General features: G+C 46.7%; 1 protein-coding gene across 1 annotated transcript in view; it reads left to right on the plus strand.

Annotated features, from left to right (window-relative positions):
- RAD18 (RAD18 E3 ubiquitin protein ligase) overlaps positions 1-25,377 on the plus strand; it is a 394,915-nt gene that overhangs the window by 94,679 nt on the left and 274,859 nt on the right. The window contains 2 exon segments of the mRNA XM_075320765.1: positions 14,683-15,008; positions 17,320-17,419. Of these exon segments, the coding sequence (XP_075176880.1) occupies positions 14,683-15,008; positions 17,320-17,419 (426 nt within the window).

The raw sequence follows: 25,377 nt of genomic DNA on the forward strand, positions 1-25,377 counted from the left end.
TATATGTGTAAGTGTGAGCTAATATATACTGTCAGGGGGAGGGCTTTCTGTTGCCTGGAGATTTATCAGGCTGCCAATAGCAACCAATCACAGCTTAGCTTCTATTTTGCTACAGTTAATTAATCTGAGCTCTGATTGGTTAGTATAGGCAACAATTTAATAATTACATTTCTATCTATTTGTTTTGTGGTTTTTGTGTGCAGAATACAGTTTTGTTAATACATTCTATTTTGTTAACAGCAGTTATTAACCCGGGCGAAGCCGGGTAGTACAGCTAGTAATCTATATAGCAGCATGGTGGCTCAGTGGTTAACTCTACTATATATAGGGCAGCACGGTGGCTCAGCGGTTAACTCTACTATATATAGGGCAGCATGGTGGCTCAATAGTTAGCACTGTACAATATATAGGGCAGCACAGTGGCTCAGTGGTTAGCACTGTACTATATATAGGGAATTTGGCTCAGTTGGCAGCACTGTACTACATGTAGGGCAGCATGGTGGCTCAGTGTTTAGCACTGTACTGCATATAGGGTGGTATGGTGGCTCAGTTGGCAGCACTGTACTGTATATATAGGGCAACACAGTGGCTCAGTGGTTAGCACTGTACTACATATAGGGCAGTATGGTGGCTCAGTGGTTAGCTCTGTACTATATATAGGGCAGCGCTGGGGTCCTAGGTTCAAATCCCACCAAGAACAATATCTGTAAGGAGTTTGTATGTTCTCCCCGTGTTTCCTCCAGATTCTCCGCTTTCCTTCCACACTCCAAAGACATCCTGATAGGGGGTTTAGATTTTGCGCCCCAATGGGGACAGTGTTGCTGATGTATGTAAAGCACTGCGGAGTATGTTAGCGCTATATAAAAATGTAAAGATTTTTTTTTTTTTTAATTTGCAGAATTAATTGTTTGTGATGTATCGACTCCTAATCATTTGGTCAGCCAGGATATTTTTGTCTAGGTAAAATTGTTACTGGGTGGCATCAGCGGGCGTCTGTCAGACCATGGAAAGAATCTCCGGATGGATTATACTCAGAGCCGGTGCCGAATGTGTCTGAACTCTTTCCATATAGAGGATTCCTTAGGAATAAATGGACCGCTTTGTCTCAATGGGATCTTGACATTTCCCAGTCGGGATGCTTCTGTTCTGACATCTGTATCACGGTGAAATCAATTTGGAAATCTTCTCATTAATCGAAACTCGTCTCCGTTGTGGGCAAATAAACACTGATGCAAACCGCACGGATGGCGACCGGGTCAGGGGAGGTCACAGGAGAGGTGTCTTCACCGCAGCAAACAGACTCCCTCCACCGCTGACAAGTCATTTATTAGCACTGGCTGCAAAAAACCGCTCTGCAGATGGGAAAATCACCCATGCAGATTGTGCGAGCCTCCACCAGTGATACTGGGAACGCAGATGTGGCCAGTGCCTGTGATGTAAAGCCACAGCTGCCAACAGAATGGGCCCCACACGTGAAAAGTGTCTGCAGGATCTGTCTTGTCTGGTCCATCATGAAGGATGCAGCAAGACCTTAAATATCTACTGGACCCAGCCCCTAGTTCACCGCAGCCGTGACCGTCATAAATGTAACTCGAAATGTAATCCCAATGAGTTTGATTTAAGTGGCGCAGTGCTCGGATGTCTATTACGATACCGTAGGCGGGATATTACCCTTGCGGCGCTGGGCATAGGTGGAAATTAAATTTTACTTCTAGGAAAGCAATTTGCAAGATATTCCAAACTGCAGAAGTTATTGGCCAGCGACAAAGGAGAGGTTTGATGTAATTTCCCAGGCACCATAGTCACTTTTCTTCTTGGGGGCTGTGAGCTATTACAAGATTTAGGCCGTGTGCCCAAGTTGCTTTTTTCATGCTTTTTTCCTTGCTTCTTTTAATCAATGAAAGCAAGAAAAAAATCATCCCAGCAAAGTCTATGAGAATCCTGACTCGCTGTGCCCACATTGCTTCTTTTTTGCCTGCAGTTTTTATTGCTGAAAAAAGCAGCATGTCAATTGTTTCTGCGTTTTTTCCCCACCAATTGACTTTAATGGAGTCAGTAAAAAACGCAATAAAAAAAACGCATGTGTAATGCACACGTTGCTTTTTTTGTGCGTTTTTATGTGCGATTTTGACGTCACTTGAGTTCCCTGCAGCCATTTCCCTAATCTGGCTGTCTTTACCGCGCGACCTTGCTGCAGGGAACTCCGATGACGTCACAAGGTGAATCGAGTTCATGCTAGCGGATCACCGGGGTTTACTGCAGATGTAGCGCCCCTGAGACCCTCAGGGTGTTACAAGGTTCTGCATCCCCACCAGGATGCAGGACCTGCCCCCTTAGGGACCCAGAACCCCAGTGCCGGTAACACCAAAAACCCAGGTAATCCCAGTTTTCCCCAACAATCCCCCATACAATGGTACCCAGCTAGGGTGGGACTAATGGATGGCCGCCTAGAGGTGGAGCCAGTCCAGCCCACTAGTTGATCAGGTGGGATGGGTAGACTGTGGAGAGTAGTCAGAAGAAGACCATTAGTGACTGTGGAGAGAGGAAGAGTAGTGACTGGAGGATTGTGAAGATGGAAACAAAGTGACATCCTGACTCTGGTTAACGGTGACCTGGTAGCCAGGAGAATTGGTTGCTGGTGGAGTACTCCTGAAACCACGCACCGATGGGGTACAGGACCCTTGGACAGGAAAGAGCTTCAAGCCGACCTGTTAAACCCTTAACGACCCATGACGTACTAGATACGTCATGGATCGTGTGCCGGTAAGCCCCGCCCCCTGCCGCCGGCAGGCGGCGGCGAGACGCGCACATATCAGCTGTTATCAACAGCTGATATGTGTGCCTGCTAGCCGCTGGTGGAATCGCTTCCACCCGCGGCCATTAACCCCTTACATTTCGCTGCCAAAGTCTTGGCAGCGATATGTATATGGGCGCCGCCATGACAGTGACTTACCCCGCCCCCACCGGAAGTCACGTGACATGATCACGTGACTTTCGGCGTTTGCCATGGTAGCACAGGGTCATGTGATGACGCCTGTAGCTAACATGAGTCACTTCCTCTCAATGCCGGAATACAGCCGGCATTGAAAGTGAAGCAGCAAATCTGCAGTTCTCAGCTCTGTAGCTGAGATCTGCAGATAGTGCAGAGCGATCGGATTGCTGATCGCAATAGCCCCCTAGGGGGACTAGTAAAATAAAAAAAAAAAAGTTTTAAAAAATTAAAAAAATAAAAAAACCTAAAAGTTCAAATCACCCCCCTTTCACCCCATTGAAAATTAAAGGGTTAAAAAAATAAAAAATACACACATATTTGGTATCGCCACGTTCAGAAATGCCCGATCTATCAAAATATAAAATCAATGAATCTGATCAGTAAACGGCGTAGCGGCAAAAAATTTCCAAACGCCAAAATTACGTTTTTTGGTCGCCGCAAATTAAAATGCAATAACAGGCGATCAAAACGTAGCATCTGCGCAAAAATGGTACCGTTAAGAACATCAGGTCGAGACGCAAAAAATAAGCCATCACTGAGCCTCAGATCCTGACAAATGAGAACGCTACGGGTTTTGGAAAATGGCGCAAAATGTGCGCCACGTTTTTTGGACAAGCTTGTGAATTTTTTTTAACCCCTTAGATACAAGTAAACCTATACATGTTTGGTGTCTACAAACTCGCACCGACCTGAGGCATCATACCCACACTTCAGTTTTACCATATAGTGAACACGGTGAATAAAATATCCCAAAAACTATTGTACAATCCCACTTTTTTTGCAATTTTTCTGCACTTGGAATTTTTTTGCCGTTTTCCAGTACACTATATGGTAAAACTTATGGTTTCATTTAAAAGTACAACTCGTCCCGCAAAAAACAAGCCCTCATATGGCAAGATTGATGGAAAAATAAAGTTACGCCTCTCGAAAGAAGGGGAGCAAAAAACAAAAACGCAAAAACGGAACGTGCCCGGGGGCTGAAGGGGTTAACACCTGCACAGCAAGGAGACCATTAAGGAACTTGCTGACCCTAACAAATCTGAAGACTTAGTAGCAAATGGAGAACCAGGGACAGGACCAGAGACTCCAACCCCATAGGGTTCACGCTACCGTCAGGCAGACAGAGGTGAAACCACCGAACAGGGACCCCCAGTGTTCTATACCACGGGGACCCACTTACCAGACACAGGTGCAGGGGAAGAAGGTACCAGAGAACCAGACTGGCACTGGGACGAAGGGGACCTGGAGGCGAAACCAGCCGGCCTCAGTAAACCAGTTAACATTCTCAGCAGTGAGTAAACCAGTTGCACTGAATACCTGTGTGGACTACCTTATTCCAATGCCCACCGCACCTTACACCCTCTGGGGCAAAACCCTACTTGCGGAGGGTCTACCATTCTAGCTGCCAATACCACCAGCCCCAGTAGAGACATTCTGCAGTGACGGCTCCCTACACTTGGCCACAACACCGCAAGTGGCGTTACAAATAAACATTTTCTCAACATCCCCCTGTAAATAACCCCATTAAAAAAAGGGTCCAGGGCACGGAACGGGTAACGACCACCACCGTGACATCCCCAATAGAGACTCTGCCCAGAACCGAGTACCCAATCTGCTACACAGATCTGCCGAAATTATCTCTGTTCACCTTGTGACGTCACCGAGGTTATCTGGACCTAGGCCTCTTTACTGTGGGACCTTGCTGCAGGGAACTTCGGTGATGTAGGTGCCCTGGTCTGTGAGGGGATCCGTTCCTCAGTAACCCGGGGTTGCCATATCATGTCCCTGCGATCGCATTACAGGGACCCGATCACTAGGGAAAAGTAAGTGACTCCTCTTCCTGCCTCCTGAATGCAGCGATCGCAGCATTCAGGGAGTTAAGCTGCCGTGAGAGGCATGGACACCTCTCCGGGCAGTGAGCACCGGGTCCTGGGTCTAAGATCAGCTGGTGACCCGGCGGTGAGGGTGCAGTGCCTGAACTCCTGCGGTCGCCATGATTAAAAAAACACACACACAAAAAAAAAGCATTTAAAAAGCAGTGGAAAAAATGTGCAAACCCAATTAATTTATGCACGTTTTTTTCAGCTGCTTTTTTCCTGCAGATTTTCTGCGCATAAAAGCGTAACGTGGGCACTTAGCCTTATGCAATCTCTGGCTACTCTGCATCCTCAGCAGACAGGGTGCAAACTATTAGTGGCCAGATGTGTGGAATCAGTGGCCGCTCTGGTCCCTGGAGGTTGTAATCCGCAGTTATCTTGCTTCGATGGGTGATGATATGGCCCAATGCTGAAACCTACATCCATTGTGAGGAAATATGGAAGGCTGAGGGTTTGGCTGAATTTCACTTTTCTCCAATATAAAAATAAGGATTAATTATAAAAATAAGGATTAAAACCCAAACCACGTCCCCCAAATGCATCAAAGCTTGTAGACTTTCATTGCACGCCGGAGCCATCAGTCACTGTCTGGCCCCCGCCACGTTCACGGAGCTTCACGAGGGACACCTCAGTGATGAATTTACTCTAATCTGCTCCTTCATTTTGGAGGATTATCACATATCCTTGAAATGAATGGCAAATGCTGCCAGCGAGGACCCATACGGCCTCCTGGTATAACTGTCGCTTTCTGGCTCGTTTTGGTCGTATTGATTGCTGCTCTGCATGAAGCGCGGAGAGAATAAAGGCTCGTACGATAAGTGAGCAATCACAGCCAGCGAGCAATCACAGCCAGCGCCCAATCACAGCCAGCGCCCAATGACAGCCAGCGCCCAATCACAGCCAGCGCCCAATGACAGCCAGCGCCCAATGACAGCCAGCGCCCAATGACAGCCAGCGCCCAATGACAGCCAGCGCCCAATGACAGCCAGCGCCCAATGACAGCCAGCGCCCAATGACAGCCAGCGCCCAATGACAGCCAGCGCCCAATCACAGCCAGCGCCCAATGACAGCCAGCGCCCAATGACAGCCAGCGCCCAATGACAGCCAGCGCCCAATGACAGCAAAGTCTTTAGTTTATTGATATCCCATTAGAGACGTTATATAGGTATTCTGCTAAGTAATTGTCCTATTGGTGAAGGCACATGCTGGACTGAAATGAATGATTCTCCTCTTGTGGGGATGGTAACCCCCCCCATCTACTAGCTGTGTCTCCCAATGTGGATGTAATGTGACTGCTGCAACCCGTCGATGACCGTGGATTGGCTGCAGCGGTCACTTAACTCCACCTGCTGAAAGAAGTAAGACACCAGCAACATACTCAGGAATGGGAGGGAGGAGGGTCTATTATGTTGTTTTTTTACGTTCATTTGTAAAATATAAGGTAGCTGACTGCTCCTTTAAGTGCTTAAAAGGGTCTTTTAATTTCCTTCGCAAAACGTAATAGATGAAAGCTCTACAACTTTCTAATGGACTTTGTTTCTTTTCTAAAATGTTATTTTGGGCAGCATAGTGGCTCAGTGGTTAGCACTGTACGATATATAGGACAGGAAGGTGGCTCAGCGGTTAGCACTGTATATATAGGGCAGCATGCTGGCTCAATGCTTAGCACTGTACTATATATAGGGCAGCATGGTGGCTAAATGGTTAGCACTGTACTATACAGTATGTAGCCATGCACAGTCCCTCAGTGTTTAGCACTGTATTACCATATATACTGTATAGGGCTGCACAGTGGCTTAATGGTTAGTACTGTACTATATATAGGGCAGCACAGTGGCTCAGTGGTTAGCTCTGTAGTATATATAGGGCATCATGGTGGCTCAGAGGTTAGCACTGTACTACATGTAGGGCAGCACATTGGCTCAGTGGTTAGCACTGTACTATATATAGGGCATCACTGTGGCTCATTAATTAGCACCATACTATATATAGGGCTGCAAAGTCCCTCAATGTTTAGCACTGTACTATAAAGGGTAGCAGAGTGGCTCAGTGGTTAGCACTGTTCTATATATATAGGGCAGCACTGTGGCTCAGTGGTTAGCATTGTTGCTTTGCTTTTCAGTGCTGGGGTCCTGGATTCAAATCCCACCAACATCTACAAGGAGTTTGTATGTTCTCCCCATGTTTGCGTGGGTTTCCGGTTTCCTCCCACACTCCAAAGACATATAGCTAGGGAATTTAGATTGTGAGCCCCAATGGGGACAGTGATGATCACATCTGTAAAGCGCTGCCGAATTAATGGCGCTATATAAGTGAGTGAAATAAAATAAATACATTTTGCTGGCAATGAATGAAACTTTCCTATTTACATATCTTTGTTAGCCCTAGTCCTGTTCTCAGCGGAGAGGATGATACAATTGTATCCAGGCTAGACAGTGCTCTGAGAGACTGCCGACTGATACATTGTAACAAACTGCCAGGGCTGCGTAACTCAATGTGTGTAGCTCCGATTATTAGGAAACTGTGGAATGACTATGTATCTGGTGAATGTAAACACGTGCGCTCAATCACTGACAGCAAGCAGGATAGTGGAGCGTTCAGACACAAAGTAAGGGAGAAAGTATATTTATATAGTAATAGAGAAAACCTAATCCCAACACGTTCACGAACGAGCCTAAAACACGCAAAGCAGAACGGGAAGCAGTTACGGTATTTGTGCCTCCTCCTGCAATTATTGCTGCAAAATCTCCTCATTATTCGGATCTATTGCTCGTCTCCTGATTAAATCAGCATAAATTGGGCTCCTCATCCGGTGCAGCCTTTATGTGACTCACCGCAGCGGTCGGATCATGCAGTCAGCGCTTGTACACTACAAGATCTTATTGACAATTTGTGCCTCTTATGTCTTAGGGACATTTGTATTCTAACCATCATCATTTATCAGAACCGAGAACCGCAGAGACCCAAAGCTCTTAGGGGCACTTTGCACACTATGATATCGCAGGTGCGATGTCGGTGGGGTCAAATCAAAAGTGTCACACATCCGGCCTCGCTGTCGATATCGTAGTGTGTAAAACCTTTTTGATACGATTAACGAGCGCAAAAGTGTCGTTATCGTATCATCGGTGTAGTGTCCAATATTTCCATAATACCGGTGCAGCAACAGGTACGATGTTGTTCCTCGTTCCAGCAGGCAGCACACATCGCTGTGTGAGAAGCCGCAGGAGCGAGGAACATCTCCTACCTGCGTCCTGCGGCTCACGCCGGCTATGCGGAAGGAAGGAGGTGGGCGGGATGTTTATGTCCCGCTCATCTCCGCCCCTCCGCTTCTATTGGCCGCCTGCCGTGTGACGTCACAGTGACGCCACACGACCCGCCCCCTTAGGAAGGAGGCCAGTCGCCGGCCAGAGCGACGTTGCAGGGCAGGTAAGTGCGTGTGAATCTGCCGTAGTGATAATGTTCGCTACGGCACCTATCACAAGATATCGCAGCTGCGACGGGGGCGGGGACTATCGCGCTCACATCGCTAGCATCGGCTAGCAATGTCGCAGTGTGCAAAGGGACATTTGTATTCTAACCATCATCATTTATCAGAACCGAGAACCGCAGAGACCCAACAGTCTTAGGGGTACTTTGCACACTACGACATCCCAAGCCGATGATAGCGATGCCGAGCGCAATAGTCCCCGCCCCCGTCGCACATGCGATATCTTATGATTGCTGCCGTAGCGAACATTATCGCTACGGCAGCTTCACACGCACTTACCTGCCCTGCGACGTCGCTCTGGCCGGTGACCCGCCTCCTTCCTAAGGGGGCAGGTCGTGCGGTGTCACGGCGACTGCAGGCGGCCAATAGAAGCGGAGGGGCGGAGATGAGCGGGACGTAAACATCCCGTCCACCTCCTTCCTTCCGCATAGCCGGCGTGAGCCGCGGTGACGCAGGTAAACTGATGTTCCTCGCTCTTGCGGCTTCACACACAGCGATGTGTGCTGCCGCAGGAACGAGGAACAACATTGTACCTGTCACTGCATCGGCATTATGGAAATGTCGGACACTACACCGATGATACAATTATGACGCTTTTGCGCTTGTTAATCGTGTCATAAAGGATTTACACACTACGATATTGACAGCGACGCCGGATGTGCATCACTTTTGATTTGACCCCACCGACATCGCACCTCCGATATCGTAGTGTGCAAAGTACCCCTTAGGCTATGTGCCCAGGGAGCATTTTATGTGCACGAAAAAGTATGTTTTGGCAGAAAAAAAAGCTGCTGAAAAAATTGAATAGGAAAATATGTGCTTTTTTTTAACATGCTTTATTTCATACTTTTTTTCTGCTTTTGTTGTCATGGCAATCGCGGGGGTTCAGGTACTCTACCCCCATGATTTCCGCCGGGTCTCCGTACCCCGGGTTACTGAGGTACAGATTGCCTCACAGATAAGGGCACCTACGTCACCGGAGTTCTAGCAAGGTCCCGCAGTAAAGACAGTGAGGCCTAGGTGACACGGAACCCTGGTGACGTCACAAGGTGAATCGAGTTCATGTTGGTGGATGATCGGGGTTTCCTGCACCTAGGCCTCGCATGATCGCAGGACCTTGCTGAAGGGAACTCCGGGGACATACAGTTAGGTCCAGAAATATTTGGACAGTGACACGAGTTTTGTTATTTTAGCTGTTTACAAAAACATGTTCAGAAATACAATTATATATATAATGTGGGCTGAAAGTGCACACTCCCAGCTGCAATATGAGAGTTTTCACATCCAAATCGGAGAAAGGGTTTAGGAATCATAGCTCTGTAATGCATAGCCTCCTCTTTTTCAAGGGACCAAAAGTAATTGGACAAGGGACTCTAAGGGCTGCAATTAACTAACTCTGAAGGCGTCTCCCTCGTTAACCTGCAATCAATGAAGTAGTTAAAAGGTCTGGGGTTGATTACAGGTGTGTGGTTTTGCATTTGGAAGCTGTTGCTGTGACCAGACAACATGCGGTCTAAGGAACTCTCAATTGAGGTGAAGCAGAACATCCTGAGGCTGAAAAAAAAGAAAAAATCCATCAGAGAGATAGCAGACATGCTTGGAGTAGCAAAATCAACAGTCGGGTACATTCTGAGAAAAAAGGAATTGACTGGTGAGCTTGGGAACTCAAAAAGGCCTGGGCGTCCACGGATGACAACAGTGGTGGATGATCGCCACATACTTTCTTTGGTGAAGAAGAACCCGTTCACAACATCAACTGAAGTCCAGAACACTCTCAGTGAAGTAGGTGTATCTGTCTAAGTCAACAGTAAAGAGAAGACTCCATGAAAGTAAATACAAAGGGTTCACATCTAGATGCAAACCATTCATCAATTGCAAAAATAGACAGGCCAGAGTTAAATTTGCTGAAAAACACCTCATGAAGCCAGCTCAGTTCTGGAAAAGTATTCTATGGACAGATGAGACAAAGATCAACCTGTACCAGAATGATGGGAAGAAAAAAGTTTGGAGAAGAAAGGGAACGGCACATGATCCAAGGCACACCACATCCTCTGTAAAACATGGTGGAGGCAACGTGATGGCATGGGCATGCATGGCTTTCAATGGCACTGGGTCACTTGTGTTTATTGATGACATAACAGCAGACAAGAGTAGCCGGATGAATTCTGAAGTGTACCGGGATATACTTTCAGCCCAGATTCAGCCAAATGCCGCAAAGTTGATCGGACGGCGCTTCATAGTACAGATGGACAATGACCCCAAGCATACAGCCAAAGCTACCCAGGAGTTCGAGTGCAAAAAAGTGGAACATTCTGCAATGGCCAAGTCAATCACCAGATCTTAACCCAATTGAGCATGCATTTCACTTGCTCAAATCCAGACTTAAGACGGAAAGACCCACAAACAAGCAAGACCTGAAGGCTGCGGCTGTAAAGGCCTGGCAAAGCATTAAGAAGGAGGAAACCCAGCGTTTGGTGATGTCCATGGGTTCCAGACTTAAGGCAGTGATTGCCTCCAAAGGATTCGCAACAAAATATTGAAAATAAATTTTTTTTGTTTGGGTTTGGTTTATTTGTCCAATTACTTTTGACCTTCTAAAATGTGGAGTGTTTGTAAAGAAATGTGTACAATTCCTACAATTTCTATCAGATATTTTTGTTCAAACCTTCAAATTAAACGTTACAATCTGCACTTGAATTCTGTTGTAGAGGTTTCATTTCAAATCCAATGTGGTGGCATGCAGAGCCCAACTCGCGAAAATTGTGTCACTGTCCAAATATTTCTGGACCTAACTGTAGGTGCCCTGAAGGCAAGGAGAAGTGAACCAAGTTCATGCTGGCACATGTACAGGAAACCCCGGTGATCCACCAGCATGAATTGGACTCACATTGTGATGTCACCAGAGTTCCCTGCAGTAGGTCCCGTGGTAAAGATCACGAGATGAGGCTGCAGGGAACCCCAGTGACGTAAAAAAAAAGCACATAAGCGTGCACAAAACAGCAACGTAGGTATTACACATGCGTTTTTTTCCTGCCTTTTTCACTGACTCCACTGGAGTCAATTAGAGAAAAAAGCAGGAAAAAACGAAGAAATAATTGACATGCTGCTTCTTTTTTCAGCAACAAAAAAAGCAAAAAAAAAACCAAACTGTGCACAGCAAGTCAGGATTCTCATAGACATTGGTAGGATGATTTTTCCTTTTATTGATTACAAAAAGCAAGGAAAAACACTAGAAAAAATGCTAAAAAAGCCCACCCTGTGGGCACAGGCCTTAGTCTCCTTTTTTTCCCCACTTACTTTTCTGCCAGAATTTTTTGCCCCAATATTGTGGCACTTTTTTTTTTTTTTTTTTTTAATCTATGGCACATCAAGCCATGCTTATTTTTCAGCTAGACCTCGCCCCTTTGTCAGGAAAGGCATAAGAAGTGTCTAAAGCAAATAACATAGTGCAACTCATGAAAGACATTGTGACAAATTAATTTAGAATTCTGGTGCAAAAATGTATAAATGTGCCCCAATATCAGCAGCGGAGGGCGGTCAGGGAATGGGCCCTTAAGGAAATGCGGCGGTTTTTTATTTTGCTCTTTGTATACTCGGAAACAAAATGTAAGCTGTATAAAATACGGTTTTACCATCACTGCATATGAAACTCGGGAGCCTTTCTTTAATGGGATGATGCAGTGGAATTATTTTTCTGGAATGGAATTGTGTGTATGAGTTTTTTTTTTTTTTTGTTTTTTTTTTCCTCCACGAAATCTAATAATGTGACGGATCCCTGCAGGAAGTGCCGGACAACCGCAGACATTTATGAGATGTAATCTGAGCAATCCCACCGCTGGTCCAGGGGGCTGCGCTGAATTAAGCAGGCTGAAAGTGAATGCACACGTGGTGAATCCGCTGTCGCTCGCCTGCGGTTCCGTGCCCTCTGACCTGCGTGTTGATGCTGGTGCGTTCTGACAGTCGGACTCGTCTGCTGTTTACTAGTGTGATACCTCATACCCTGCAGGGGTCATTTAAAAGCTTCCTGTCCTGCCATCATTGGGGCCTGTCTGTATTTACTTGCCCGTATACCTTGTCCCCTACAGCTTTGTAGGACCGAGTCTCATCTCAGTCACTGCTTCATGCTGGGTTACTGCCTGCAAACGTCTGATCTAATTTTCTGCAAATTGGGGATTTGTGAGCCCCGAATGTTCCCCCTGAACACAATGGAGCAGCAATACCACAAATTTATGAAGGAGGTTGTGCTGCCCCTTGACGTTGTATTTCCGATTTTTATCTCTGCCCCATTATGACACAGATGCAATCAGTGACTACACTTTAGGTGTATTGTTAATTGGAGACGGGAGTAGTCTAAAGGGTGCTTTACACGCTGCCGATATCGCTCGCTAGCCCGTCGGTTGTGCGTCACGGGCAAATCGCTGCCCGTGGCGCACAACATCTCTTACACCTGTCACACACACTTACCTGCCTAGCGATGTCGCTGTGGCCGGCAAACCGCCTCCTTTCTAAGGGGGCGGTTCGTGCTGCGTCACATGGCAGCCGTCCTATAGAAGCGGAGGGGTGGAGATGAGCGGGCCGAACAACCCGCCCACCCTTTCCTTCCTCATGTAAGGAGTTCTTCATCGTTCCTGCGGTGTCACACATAGCGATGTATGATGCCGCAGGGACGACAAGCAACCTCGCTACTGACCAGACAACGATTTATGGTAAATGAACGACGTATCACAGACCAACGATTTTTATCTCTTTTGCGATCGTTTAAGGTCGCTCCTAAGTGTTACACTCTGCGATGTCGCTACCGGCGCTGGATGTGCGTCACAAACACCGTGACCCCGACGATATATCGTTAGCGATGCCGCAGCGTGTAAATGGCCCTTAAGGCTGCACACGCTGCATTATTATTTTTTGGGGGGGGGTTTTTATGCTTTTTTCGTGCAGATTTTAATCATTCTACAAGGGAAAACGCATCCCAGCAAAGACCTAAAAAGACAGAAATAAAAATAAGAGACTGTCCCTTGTTCACCAATTACCGTAATTAGAAATCCACGTTACCTGGTCCGATGTAGTCCATCGGTTCCCATAATGTTGCTCGATTACCTGCATAAAAGGCTATAACCATGGACTTTCCCAGCCTGATGATATCAGCCCACAGCTGTCTGCTTTACCTTTACTGATTATATATAGCGGGGGACCCCATCTCATTTTTTTCCATTTATATAATCATAAAAAGCTGTCCTATAAGCTCCACAGGGTACAATTTTGTTATATGACTGTCGCTTTCTCTGTCTATTTCAATCTATTATCTATCTCTATAAATCCAACAGAAATAGAGACTCTCTTCTCCATTGATTAATGTAAAAATCCTTTCTTGGTACATAATTTAAAAGGGATATACATATTAAATCCATCTAAAAAGAGAAAATATGGGAATGTGTAGGATGTAAAAAAAACAAACAAACCTCATCAGGCACAAAATAAAGACATTATTATCTGTATCAAACCATCACATTGGTTGTATAAATAACAATTAAATAATGAATGGTAGTGCGGTGTACAAGGTCACTAGATAACTGTGTATATATAAAGAACAAAACAAAGTAAACAGGGTGCGTGTGAATAAATGCTCCAAGGTGTGAAAGTGTGGGAGTCTCACAAAGAGAGAGAACTAAGCAAGGGCAAACAAATGACCAAGGTGCAAAATCTAATAACAATCACACATAACAATTATAATATGTTTAATAACTGAAATACTATGTCCCAAGAATGACCAAAAGTGTTTTAGGAGTGATACCTTTATAGGCTAACTAGAAAAACTATATTCGCAAGCTTTCAGAGCACAAAGGCTCCTTCTACAGGCAAATTACAAATGAATTACTGAGACCAAATCACAACATTTACATTAAATGAATGTTACAATAGGACATGGGAAAGATGATGGTATAAAGGTATCACTCCTAAAATACTTTTGTCATTCTTGGGACATAGTATTTCAATTGATTTTTCTGGCTAACACGGTACCACAATATTACCCTGTATTGCACATTGTAATATGTTTAATACAAATGTAACCAATGCAGGAGCATAATTACCATATCTGAATTCCCTATTGTTTTTGGAGTGTGAGAGGAATCCCTCTCAAACATGTGGGAGAACATACAAACTCCTTGCAGATGTTGTCCTTGGTGGGATTTGGACCCAGGACCCCAGTGCTGCAAGACTGCAATGCTAACCACTGAGCTGCCGTACCGCCCACTGATTTGCTATGAGTATTGAATGTTTGTTCTGTCGCCATCTAAGCCTTGTAATCCCGTCTGATTTACTCATAGGGAGAGTCTTTCCCAGTCTCTGAAGAACTTGCCACCGCAGTCTCCCAAAAATCCATCTACAGCCAAGCGGGCGACAAGAGGGGCACAGGGATGCCTTGGCAAAGAAATAAAGCAAGAAGACAAATCTATGGACAAGTTTCTGGTGAAAACAAATGCCAACATATCCAGAAGATCCTCCAGAGAAAGCGCTGAGGATGCATCTGATGTCAATATGTCCAGTCCTTCAAGCTCCACAACATCAGTCCAACAGAAACCTGGGGTGATGGACTCAAGTGAGGAAGCGTTTGTTCCAAGTACCCCATCCACATCTACGGTAAAGGTGAAGGGTAAGTTCCCCTTGACCTCCTCAAAGAATTGTTGCATAAGACATGACAGTCAGGCCTAGCGTGTAAGGCCAGACTGTTCCAGGTGGAAAGATGCTCCTCTGGACTAGTACATTTTCTCTTTTTAGATGCTCTGGAAAAGTTATGATCAGGTTTGTGACGCTGTAAACACCAGCAGTGGTCTGCCATCATGATTGAGTTCCATCTCCCTTGATATCTACGTTTCATGGCCCTGATGTCTTGGTGAAAGCGTTCTCCTTATTCTTCACTCATATCTCCAAAAACCTTTAGAGTTAAATTTGCTGCAACTTGTAAGCCTCTTGAATGATAGAATGCTGCCATCGGTTTTCACGCTGCTTATATAGCCGTACATTCAGACATCAGCAGTTTTTATCAGCTTATTAAGCAGTCTTCCTATTAGTTATACCAATTATATATTCAGCATTCTTTTTTGCGTATCTAAATAATATGATTAGATCTAATGTTAAAGGGAACCTGTCACCAGAATTTTCGCTATGAAACTAAAAGATTCCCCTTCTGCAGCTCCTGGGCTGCAGTCTAGAAAGGTTCCTCTTGCTACTGGCCCCCTTTCAGACCTAAATAAACACTTAATAAAATCTTACCTTTTGGTATGCTAATGAGCTTTCCTGGCCACTGGGGCGGGCTGTATTGCGTCCGTTATTCCCCCTCCTGCCGCTGTTCACCATCGCCCAGTGTTGATTGACATAATGAGGCTGCCGCCTTCATGTTACGCAGTGCTCGCGCATGCGCAATAACATCACCGGCGCTCACGATTTGAAAACAGTACTGTCCAGCGATAGTGCCACTGCGCATGCGCGAGATCATGGGCAGCTACTTGGATGACGCTGGTGATGACAATGTTATCACCAGCGTCATCCAAGTACCCGCCCATAATCTCAGCTCCTGCGCAATAAGATCACCAGCGCTTGCGATTTGATCGGTGCTCAGTCCCGTGATAGTGCCACTGGGCATGCGCGGGACTTAAGGAGCACTGCGTAACATGAGATCGGCGGCCTCATCTATGTCAATCAACACTGGGGGACGGTGAACAGCGGCGGGAGGGGGAATAACGGACGCAATATAGCCCGCCCACGTGGCCAGCAAAGCTCATTAGCATACCAAAAGGTAAGATTTTATAAAGTGTTTATTTAGGTCTGAAAGGGGGGCCAGTAGCAAGAGGAACCTTTCTAGAACGCAGCCCAGGAGCTGCAGAAGGGGACTCTTTTAGTTTCATAGCGAAAATTCAGGTGACAGGTTCCCTTTAAGTTATTACTGTAAGAGTTCCTTAGTGAACTGCTTTTTTCTAAAAAAAAAACGGACGTGAAGGGAGGAAAGTGATGGGATTTTTGGATTCAGCACAGCTAATTTTATGAAGATCACATGTTGTAGTCGGCAAAATTGATGTAGAGAAGTGTCATGATTGGGATGCAGGGTTAGTGTTGTGGGGTCAGTGTGAGAGGCTTTCTGGGGCCAGGCAAGTTCTCTCCACATCCATTGAAAGGTTGGCATTCGGTGGAGGTCCGAACCCTGACATCCTGCTGATCACTTAGGCTGCTTTCACACCTCTGGTTTCTGCAATGCAGCACAATCCGGCACTTTGCAGGAAAATCGCAACCGGTTTTTTTTTCTGCCGGTTGCGTTTTTTCTGCATAGACTTTAATTAGTGCCGCATTGTGCCGCATGGGCTTGCGTTCGTTCCGGTTTTTGCCGCATGCGGCAGATTTAGCCGATGCGGCGGCCGGATGGAACGTTGCCTGGCACGTTTTTTCGTGCAGCAAATAAAACCGCATCGCGCCGCATTCGGCCGATGTGGCGCATTTTTCAATGCATGCCTATGGCGGCCAGATGCGGCGCGATGCGGCAAAAACCTCATCCGGCCGCCGCATGCGGTTTTTGCCACTGCGCATGCTCAGTAGCATGCTGCAAGCGGCAAAAACCGGACGGGCCGCATGGGAAAAACGTATGCAAAGGATGCGGTGTTTTCACCGCATCCGTTGCATAGCTTGCATAGCCGGATTGAGCCGCACAGCTCAAGCCGGATGTGTGAAAGCAGCCTTAAAGGTGCAGAGCGGAGCCTTGCAGCGCGAACGGAGCGGTGTGTGAACCTATAAACTTCAGTCTGTACAGCTCTTGTATGTACCAGGGTGCAGCAAATGGCCTCCTGGTACAGAGTCCTAAATGCCAAAACGCTCTGTCCTGTCTCCTGTTTTGTTCCTCCTGATATTAGAATAGGTTGATTTGGCTGCCTATGTCGTTGTTATTTTGGATATTGCTCATGTTTCTTATCTTCCAGTGGAGTGCCCGGTGTGTGGGGTCGGTATTTTGGAGCAATACATCAACAGTCACTTGGACGGCTGCCTTACCAGGGATGAGAAAAAAGAAAGTCTGCGCAGGTAAGAAGGACGGCTGCACGTAGACACTGGTAGAGCCGGACAGCAGCGCTCATGGAACGCTCCAGATATACTGTTGCATATAGTCACCACATTTTTTGTCTGCTTGTACTTAGTTGTAGATTCACCTTCATACCTGTCTCGGGTAATTTATGAGGCCTCCATGTTTTCTTTTGCACTTCTGACTTGATTAATGTGCGTTGTTTAAACCAGTCACAAAACCTTTACCTGAGCGCTCTGCAACCAGCCATTATGGAATTGGGATCATGAAAGATGTCAGCCGTGTATAGTCAAAGTGATTGTACACGGTACAAATAGGGACGGCACTGATCATGTACGGTACAGATACGGGACGGCATTGATTGGGTACGGTACAGAAAGGGGACAGCACTGATCATGTACGGTACAGATAGGGGACGGCACTGATTGGGTACGGTACAGATACGGGACAGCATTGATTGGGTACGGTACAGATAGGGGACAGCACTGATCATGTACGGTACAGATACGGGACGGCATTGATTGGGTACGGTACAGATAGGGGACAGCACTGATCATGTACGGTACAGATACGGGACGGCATTGATTGGGTACGGTACAGATAGGGGACGGCACTGATCATGTACGGTACAGATACGGGACGGCATTGATTGGGTACGGTGGTGATGGGGTTGACACCGATCATGTACTACAAATGAAGGCCAATATTGATTGTGTATAGTACAGATGGGGGATGACCCTGATTGGGTACAGTGGTAATGGAATTTGGCGCTGATCATGTACTGTACAAGTGAGGATTAGTACTGCTTTTGTACGGTACAGATGGAAGACGCCACTAATCGTATACTGTACATATGGGAGATGGCACAGATTGTGCACAGTACTGTACATATGGGGAATGGCATGAGTTGTGTACAGTACAGATGGGGGATAGCACAGATTGTGTACGGCTCAGATAGGGTTTGGCACTGATCGTGTACACACAGATGGGGGACGACACTGATCGTGTACGGACAGATGGGGGATGGCACTAATCATTGGGGACAGCACTATTTGTGTACGGACAGATGGGGGACAGCACTGTTTGTCTACGGATTAGATGGGGGATGGCACGGATCGTGTACAGACAGATGGGGGATAGCACTGATCTTGTACAGACACATGGGGGACGGCACTGATTGTGTATGGACAGATGGGGGATAGCACTGATCTTGTACAGACACATGGGGGACGGCACTGATTGTGTATGGACACATGGGGGATAGCACTGATCGTGTACAGACACATGGGGGACGGCACTGATTGTGTATGGACAGATGGGGGATAGCACTGATCGTTTATAGACATATGGGGACTGCACGGTTTGTGTATGGACAGATGGGGGACAGCACTGATCGTGTATGGACAGATGGGGGATAGCACTGATCGTGTACAGACACATGGGGGACGGCACTGATTGTGTATGGACAGATGGGAGATAGCACTGATCGTGTATAGACATATGGGGGACTGCACGGTTTGTGTACGGACAGATGGGGGACGGCACTGATTTGTGTATGGTACATACGGTTGACAGTATTAGTAGGGAGGTGACGCTGTCCACGTACAGTATACAATACTCTTGCGGTATCAGTTTTGCGCTCTGCTGTCCGTTTGCGGCTTCCATCCTTCCTGCAGAGCAGCTGCTGCCTCCAGCCGGCGTTCCTGGCACAGTCTTGAGTGTGTGTTTGCCGCTGATGAGTTCTCATCTCTCCTTTGCTGCGGCGGGATATGAAATATTTTTTCCATCAGGGGTGGCCTCTCTCGTGGGTGCAGGATCTGGCAAGACACTTGTTTGTGGATTCCATACTTTAACATTGCAGTTTGATTGCAGTTTGTGTTGTTGACCTTCGGCAAGATGAAATATTTTCTGCTGCTAAATAAAGCTCCAGATTGTTTGCTTATTTATTGTTCTATGCAACGCTCTCATTTTTAGGGTCATATGCGGGGACAGTTTATTTATCTTTTTCTTATATTGTGGGACATAAACAAAACAAATAACAATAATATAGGGGTGTAATAAAGGGGTGAAAGAGGGTCTTTTTTGTTATTTTATTTAAAATAAAGGATTTTTCGGTGTGTGTGTGTGTGTGTGTGTTTTTTCACTTTACTTGAAAGCTATCTCATAGACGCTGCCATGATTAAGCTGGGACTTAAATAGCAGCGATCTGCTGCCATTTAACTCCTTACTACCTGAATTGCCACCGCATCACGGCAATCTGGAAGAGCCGGGACATTCCGGGACTGTCGCATAATGGATGTGACAGTCCCGGGGCAGCTGCAGACTGATATTCTCGGCTGCGGGAGGGAGGGGATTAACCCTGGCCATCTCCCTCCCCAGCCTGAGAATACCGGGCCGCCGCTGTGTGTTCACCTTGGCTGGAAGGGAAAAATACGGCGGAGACCGCGTTTTTTTTTTTTTTTTTTTTTTATATATGTCCGTTTGATTTGTATATGTATTCTATATGTCTGTGTCTGTGTGTGAGTGCGATGTGTGTGTTTTCTGTGTCTGTGATATGTGTGTTTACTTTGCTCCGCTTCCTCTTCCTGTCATAATGACATCACTTTCCTGCAAAACCGCAGGCAGCGATGAGCATTACCGCAGGTAAATCGCGGCTATACCGGGGGTATACCGCACATCATTTGCTACCTGCGTTATTTCGCGATTACATTACAGTGAATGGAGTGAAATACCGCAGGTACCTGCGGAAAAGAAGTGACATGCGCATTTTCTCAAGAAATTTTCTCAAGAAATTCTGCAGAAAGAATGTTCTTGACAAAAAAAACGCAGCGTGCGCACAGCTATTGTTTTTTTCCCCATAGGTTTTGCTGGGAAATGTCTGCAAAAAGGTTACAAAAATTTCTGCAGCAAAACCGCGGGTAAAAACGCAGTGTGCGCACAGGGCCTAATTGTGATTTGTAGTGAACAATCTATTAACCAAAGAATAGCAGTGCAGTATGGGCAAGTTTAGATGTTCACGCGAAGATATGTTACCTTGATTACAGAGACCACGTGTGAACAGCACCAAGTATAGTGTTGAGAAGTAACTTGCTGAGAGGTTGGTATGGACAACGCTTAGTAAGCCGGTCTGAGCCGGCAACGCCGACTGTAGCATGGAAATCAGGAGCATCGGTGGAGGTGACAGACGACTATCAGAGAAGTAGTAGCAATTGCGGACTATGCCACTTAATAAAACAAGCAACCGGCCTCAAAAGTGTGAGGATGACTGACGTATTGTTGGGTTATGCAAGAAGCCTGGTGTGGACTACTCTAATAAGAAGCATCCATAGGAGAAGGGAGCAAAGACCGGTGCTGAAGCCAGGACTGGAGAGTAACCATTCTATCAAAAGCCATTAATAGGTACATCCATAATGTCTGCCCTAGAGTTTTTCCCCTCAAACACTTAAAACATGTAAAAAATAAAAAAACAAACCAAAAACTAGTTTTGTATCCTTATGTGAGGTCGGTTCCTAATATATACAGACGGCTGGACCGTTCCCTTACATTTATTCTATATGTAATGATTACTATACTACCGTGTTTCCCCGAAAATAAGACACTAATGCTAGGGCTTATTCTTGGGAAAACATGGTTGGGGAAAGTTTGTTCCTCGAAAAAATACAGATCCCCCTTCCCAGGAGAGGCATACTTACCCTGCCCCAGGCATCTGCGTCGCTTCCTGGTTCTCCTGCAATCTTTGGCAGTGTCGCTGGATGTGGTGAGTGTGAGTGTGTGTGTGTGTGTGTGTGTGTGTGTGTGTGTGATCTGATGTCTAATTGTCTGTGTGTGTGCGCACATATGCAATCTGGTGTGTGTGTGCAATATGTATGTGTGTGTGATCTGATGTGTAATTGTGTCTGTGTGTGTCTGTCTGTGCGTGCACGCACACAATTGGGTGTGTGTGTGTGCGCGCTTTCCACTGCAGGTCCTCCCATTTGAGCATTGGTGAGTATGATAGCGGGGTCTCCTCTCCTCTTCTCTCTTTTGGGGGTGTCGCTTTCTATAATGAAGTGTCCTGCAGTTTTCTGTAACTTTTTTAGCTGCATGGACACTTCATTATTGAACCTCGACCAGGGCTTATTTTCAGGGTAGGGCTTATATTTAAGTGTTAAGCCAAAAATGCTGAAAACTCCTGCTAGGGCTTATTTTCGTGGACACACGGTATCAGTACTTCACGTTTATACTCGTCAGATGGTTATTGGGTCTTGATTTTTAATGGATATTTGTAGAAAGAAATTTACCGGGAAATCTAATAACCTCCCTTAATCCGCAGGAGCGCCGCGGCCCCTCTCCTCCTCCCCATCTTCGTGCAACCGTGCTATTTAATTTCACAGTGTCCTGGCCGCAGAAGAATTTTTATCTTGGGATTGGGTTATTACTAGTCTCTGCTTCTCTGTAAGCCGGACACAATCGTCTAATGGCGATTTATATGGCTCCTAAGATGACAAACAGAACACAGAAATAGTGGGTCCCTGCGGCACAGCCGCCATCTGCCTCCTTGGCACAGTCATCGACCGCTCCGCCACCAGTTCCTTTCATCCCTCGTTTCTCATCCTCATAAAATGTCATTGTCTATCGCTGCATTCACTCTACTCCTTTGGGGCTCTGCTGTGGGAAATTCATTGTTTGTAATTGTTTTGTGCGTTAAATTTACTTTTGTAAAAGCAGTGATCGTTTTATAGACTCTAAATTAAGAATACTATGTTGTTGTAGATTTTACATTTCTTAATGAGGTTCTCTGGGACTACACAAATACTTGAGGAGCGTTACTCCAAATAATACCCGTGCTGTCTCGTTTGAGATTCAGGCAGCTGCCATGTTTCTCCCCAATGCTTTACACTGCAGTTCTGTTCCATTTCAATCAGCGACACTCACTTAGTTGCATTGTTCACTGGCGTTTTCGGTAATCTGGAAATCACCAGTTGCCCCATCAGTTTCAATTAGCTGCTATGTTCCTTCCACATTTTTACACTGCAACTCTCCTCCTTTAGGACACAGCTTTGGTCAGTGGCTGTAGCTTAGCTGCATTGTTTACTGAAGTCCGATATTCTCCCTTCTGACTCTTGCCTCTCCACCATGCTTTAAACAGCAGCTCTACTTCATTAATGTTCAGCTTTGAACTTTGACTGTAACTTAGCTGCGGCATCTATTGAAGTATTCGGTAATCTGAAATTCACCTGTTGCCTTTTAAAAGGTTCAAACAGCTGCTCCGGGCCTTCCCCTCAGATTATTTACCAAAGTATTATAAGTGACATCCAACTAAACATCAGTGGTGGTCTGAGTCCTGGTCCCCCCCCCACTGGTCTGAGTCCTGGTCCCCCCACTGGTCCGCCTCCTGGTCCCCCCCCCCACTGGTCTGACTCCTAGGTCCTCCCCCTTTGGTCTGACTGCTGGTCCTCTCCCACTGGTCTGACTCCTGGTCCCCCCACTGGTCTGACTCCTGGTCCTCCCCCACCGGTCTGACTCCTGGTCCTCCCCCACCGGTCCGACTCCTGGTCCTCCCCCACCGGTCCGACTCCTGGTCCTCCCCCACCGGTCCGACTCCTGGTCCTCCCCCACCGGTCCGACTCCTGGTCCTCCCCCACCGGTCCGACTCCTGGTCCTCCCCCACCGGTCCGACTCCTGGTCCTCCCCCACTGGTCCGACTCCTGGTTCTCCCCCACCGGGCCGACTCCTGGTTCTCCCCCACCGGGCCGACTCCTGGTTCTCCCCCACCGGGCCGACTCCTGGTTCTCCCCCACCGGGCCGACTCCTGGTTCTCCCCCACCGGGCCGACTCCTGGTTCTCCCCCACCGGGCCGACTCCTGGTTCTCCCCCACCGGGCCGACTCCTGGTTCTCCCCCACTGGTCCGACCCCAGGTCCCCCCCCCACTGGTCTAACTCCCGGTCCCCCCACTGGTCAACTGGTCAGTAAAGCTGCTGCAGCACTCGAGTGATTGCACAACTCTGTACTGTGAGTGGGTCAGTGCTAAGAAGCAGACATTACTGACATGATATGTATGACCATAATGAAAGGTCCTGGAAAAGCACTTCTGTGTGCACTCTTGGGGTATTTTTTTTTGCATTTTTTTTACTCAGAATGAATTATTCCGATTATGGCCTTAAACCACATAGGAAATTACACATTTTTTTATGCTTTTTTTTTTTTTCTGTTAATACATTTTGTTTTTCCTGAGTAAAAGCTGCAGTAAAACTGCTGAAAACATTTATTTGGTGCATTTTTTTTTTTCGTTCCCCATTTTAGAATCCTCAATCATATTGCTGTTACTCTAAAATGCTACTTTTTTCTAAAATAAAAAAAAATCCATGGGGGAAAAAAACATCAAAACCACTACGGGCTCTTACACAGCTCGTCCCTCTGCTGTTCTGCTCTGCCTGTAGGTGGCAGCCTTTGCTATTCTTTTGGCATTGTGTTTATGGCCAGGAAGCCTTGGACGCTGTTGATGGTTCTGCCCAGAAATGGTCGTACCTGAAACTGTGCCGCATTGATTTGTGAGAGGACACGATAATTATCTAATAATTGTTATGTAACTTCAGTTGTATCCTACATATAGAGTCTAATTATCCTCGATAACTGCAACGCATGGAGCCGGTGCATGGTAATGACCGCGTGTCACTGTCACAGCAGGAGCTGAGACATGAAGAACAGAATATTAATTAAAACTGAATGTATACGTCGTTTAGTGTAATTTGTAGCCTGTGCATCATTTCACCAGCAGCAAATTAGCATTAATAGCCGTCTCCAGGTCTCATTAGTCTGCGGTCACATTGTCACCATCAGGAACAAATTGCACTTGTTTCCCATACCTCCCATCTAGTAATCTGCAGTTCTTTAGTTACACAATTACTGCAATCAGATACATTAACAAAAGAAAAATGTACAACTCCCCCATGTCTTGTATGACCACCTGGGTGAAGAGTGAAAAATTACAGCGACTCAGTCATTTCAGGTGACTGTTCAGGATACGTTTACTAGAAAGGCTAAGTTCACACTTCCGTTGTTTTGCATCAGTCACAATCCGTAGCCTTGAGCAATTACGGTATCCTGCAAATATTTTGCAGGAATCCTGTTTTTCCCCATAGGCTTCTATTAGTGACAGATTGTGACTGATGATGCTGGGTTGCATCCGCTGCGGTCAGTCGTTTTTTAACTGACCGCCGGGCGGGAGCAAAGCAGCATGTAACGTTTTTTGAGCAGCGCAATCCGTAGGATTTCGCTGTGCATGCGCTCTCTGGCTCCCCGCCCCCATAACCAGGATAAACATCGGGTAACCAAGCAATGCGCTTTGGTTAGTTACCCGATATTTACAGTGGTTACGGGTGCAGGGAGCCAGCGCTAAGCTGGTATCCAAAATAAATATCGGGTAACCAAGCAAAAAGTGCTTTGCTTTTAGTTACCCGATATTTACCCTGGATACAGTGTGCAAGGAGGCTGACACTTCACCACTCGGCTCCGCCCCCTCCCACACTCCGCATGTGTACACACACACTCACACACACACTCACACACACACACACTCACACACACACTCACACACACACTCTCACACACACTCACACACACTCACTCACTTGTCCCCAGCCCTGCAGTCCCCGCGGCACTGACGTCCTCAGCTCCACGGCTCCGCTCGGCTCCGCCCCCTCACGCTCCGCCCCCTCCCGCACTCCGCATGTACACACGCATGTACACACACACATACACACACTCAGTCACTCACTCACCTGTCCCCAGCCATGCAGACCGCGGCACTGACCTCCTCAGCTCCGCCCCCCGATCTCCGCCCCCCGCACCCAACGGAGTCCGACAAAGAAATTCTTTTCTTTGTCACCATTGTCATCCATTGTACAACGCATCAGTCACATGCGTCAAGCAACGCATGTGACTGATGCAAAACAACGGAAATGTGAACTTAGCCAAAGA

Source organism: Anomaloglossus baeobatrachus, chromosome 8 (assembly GCF_048569485.1).
Source record: "Anomaloglossus baeobatrachus isolate aAnoBae1 chromosome 8, aAnoBae1.hap1, whole genome shotgun sequence".
NCBI classification, from domain to species: domain Eukaryota; kingdom Metazoa; phylum Chordata; class Amphibia; order Anura; family Aromobatidae; genus Anomaloglossus; species Anomaloglossus baeobatrachus.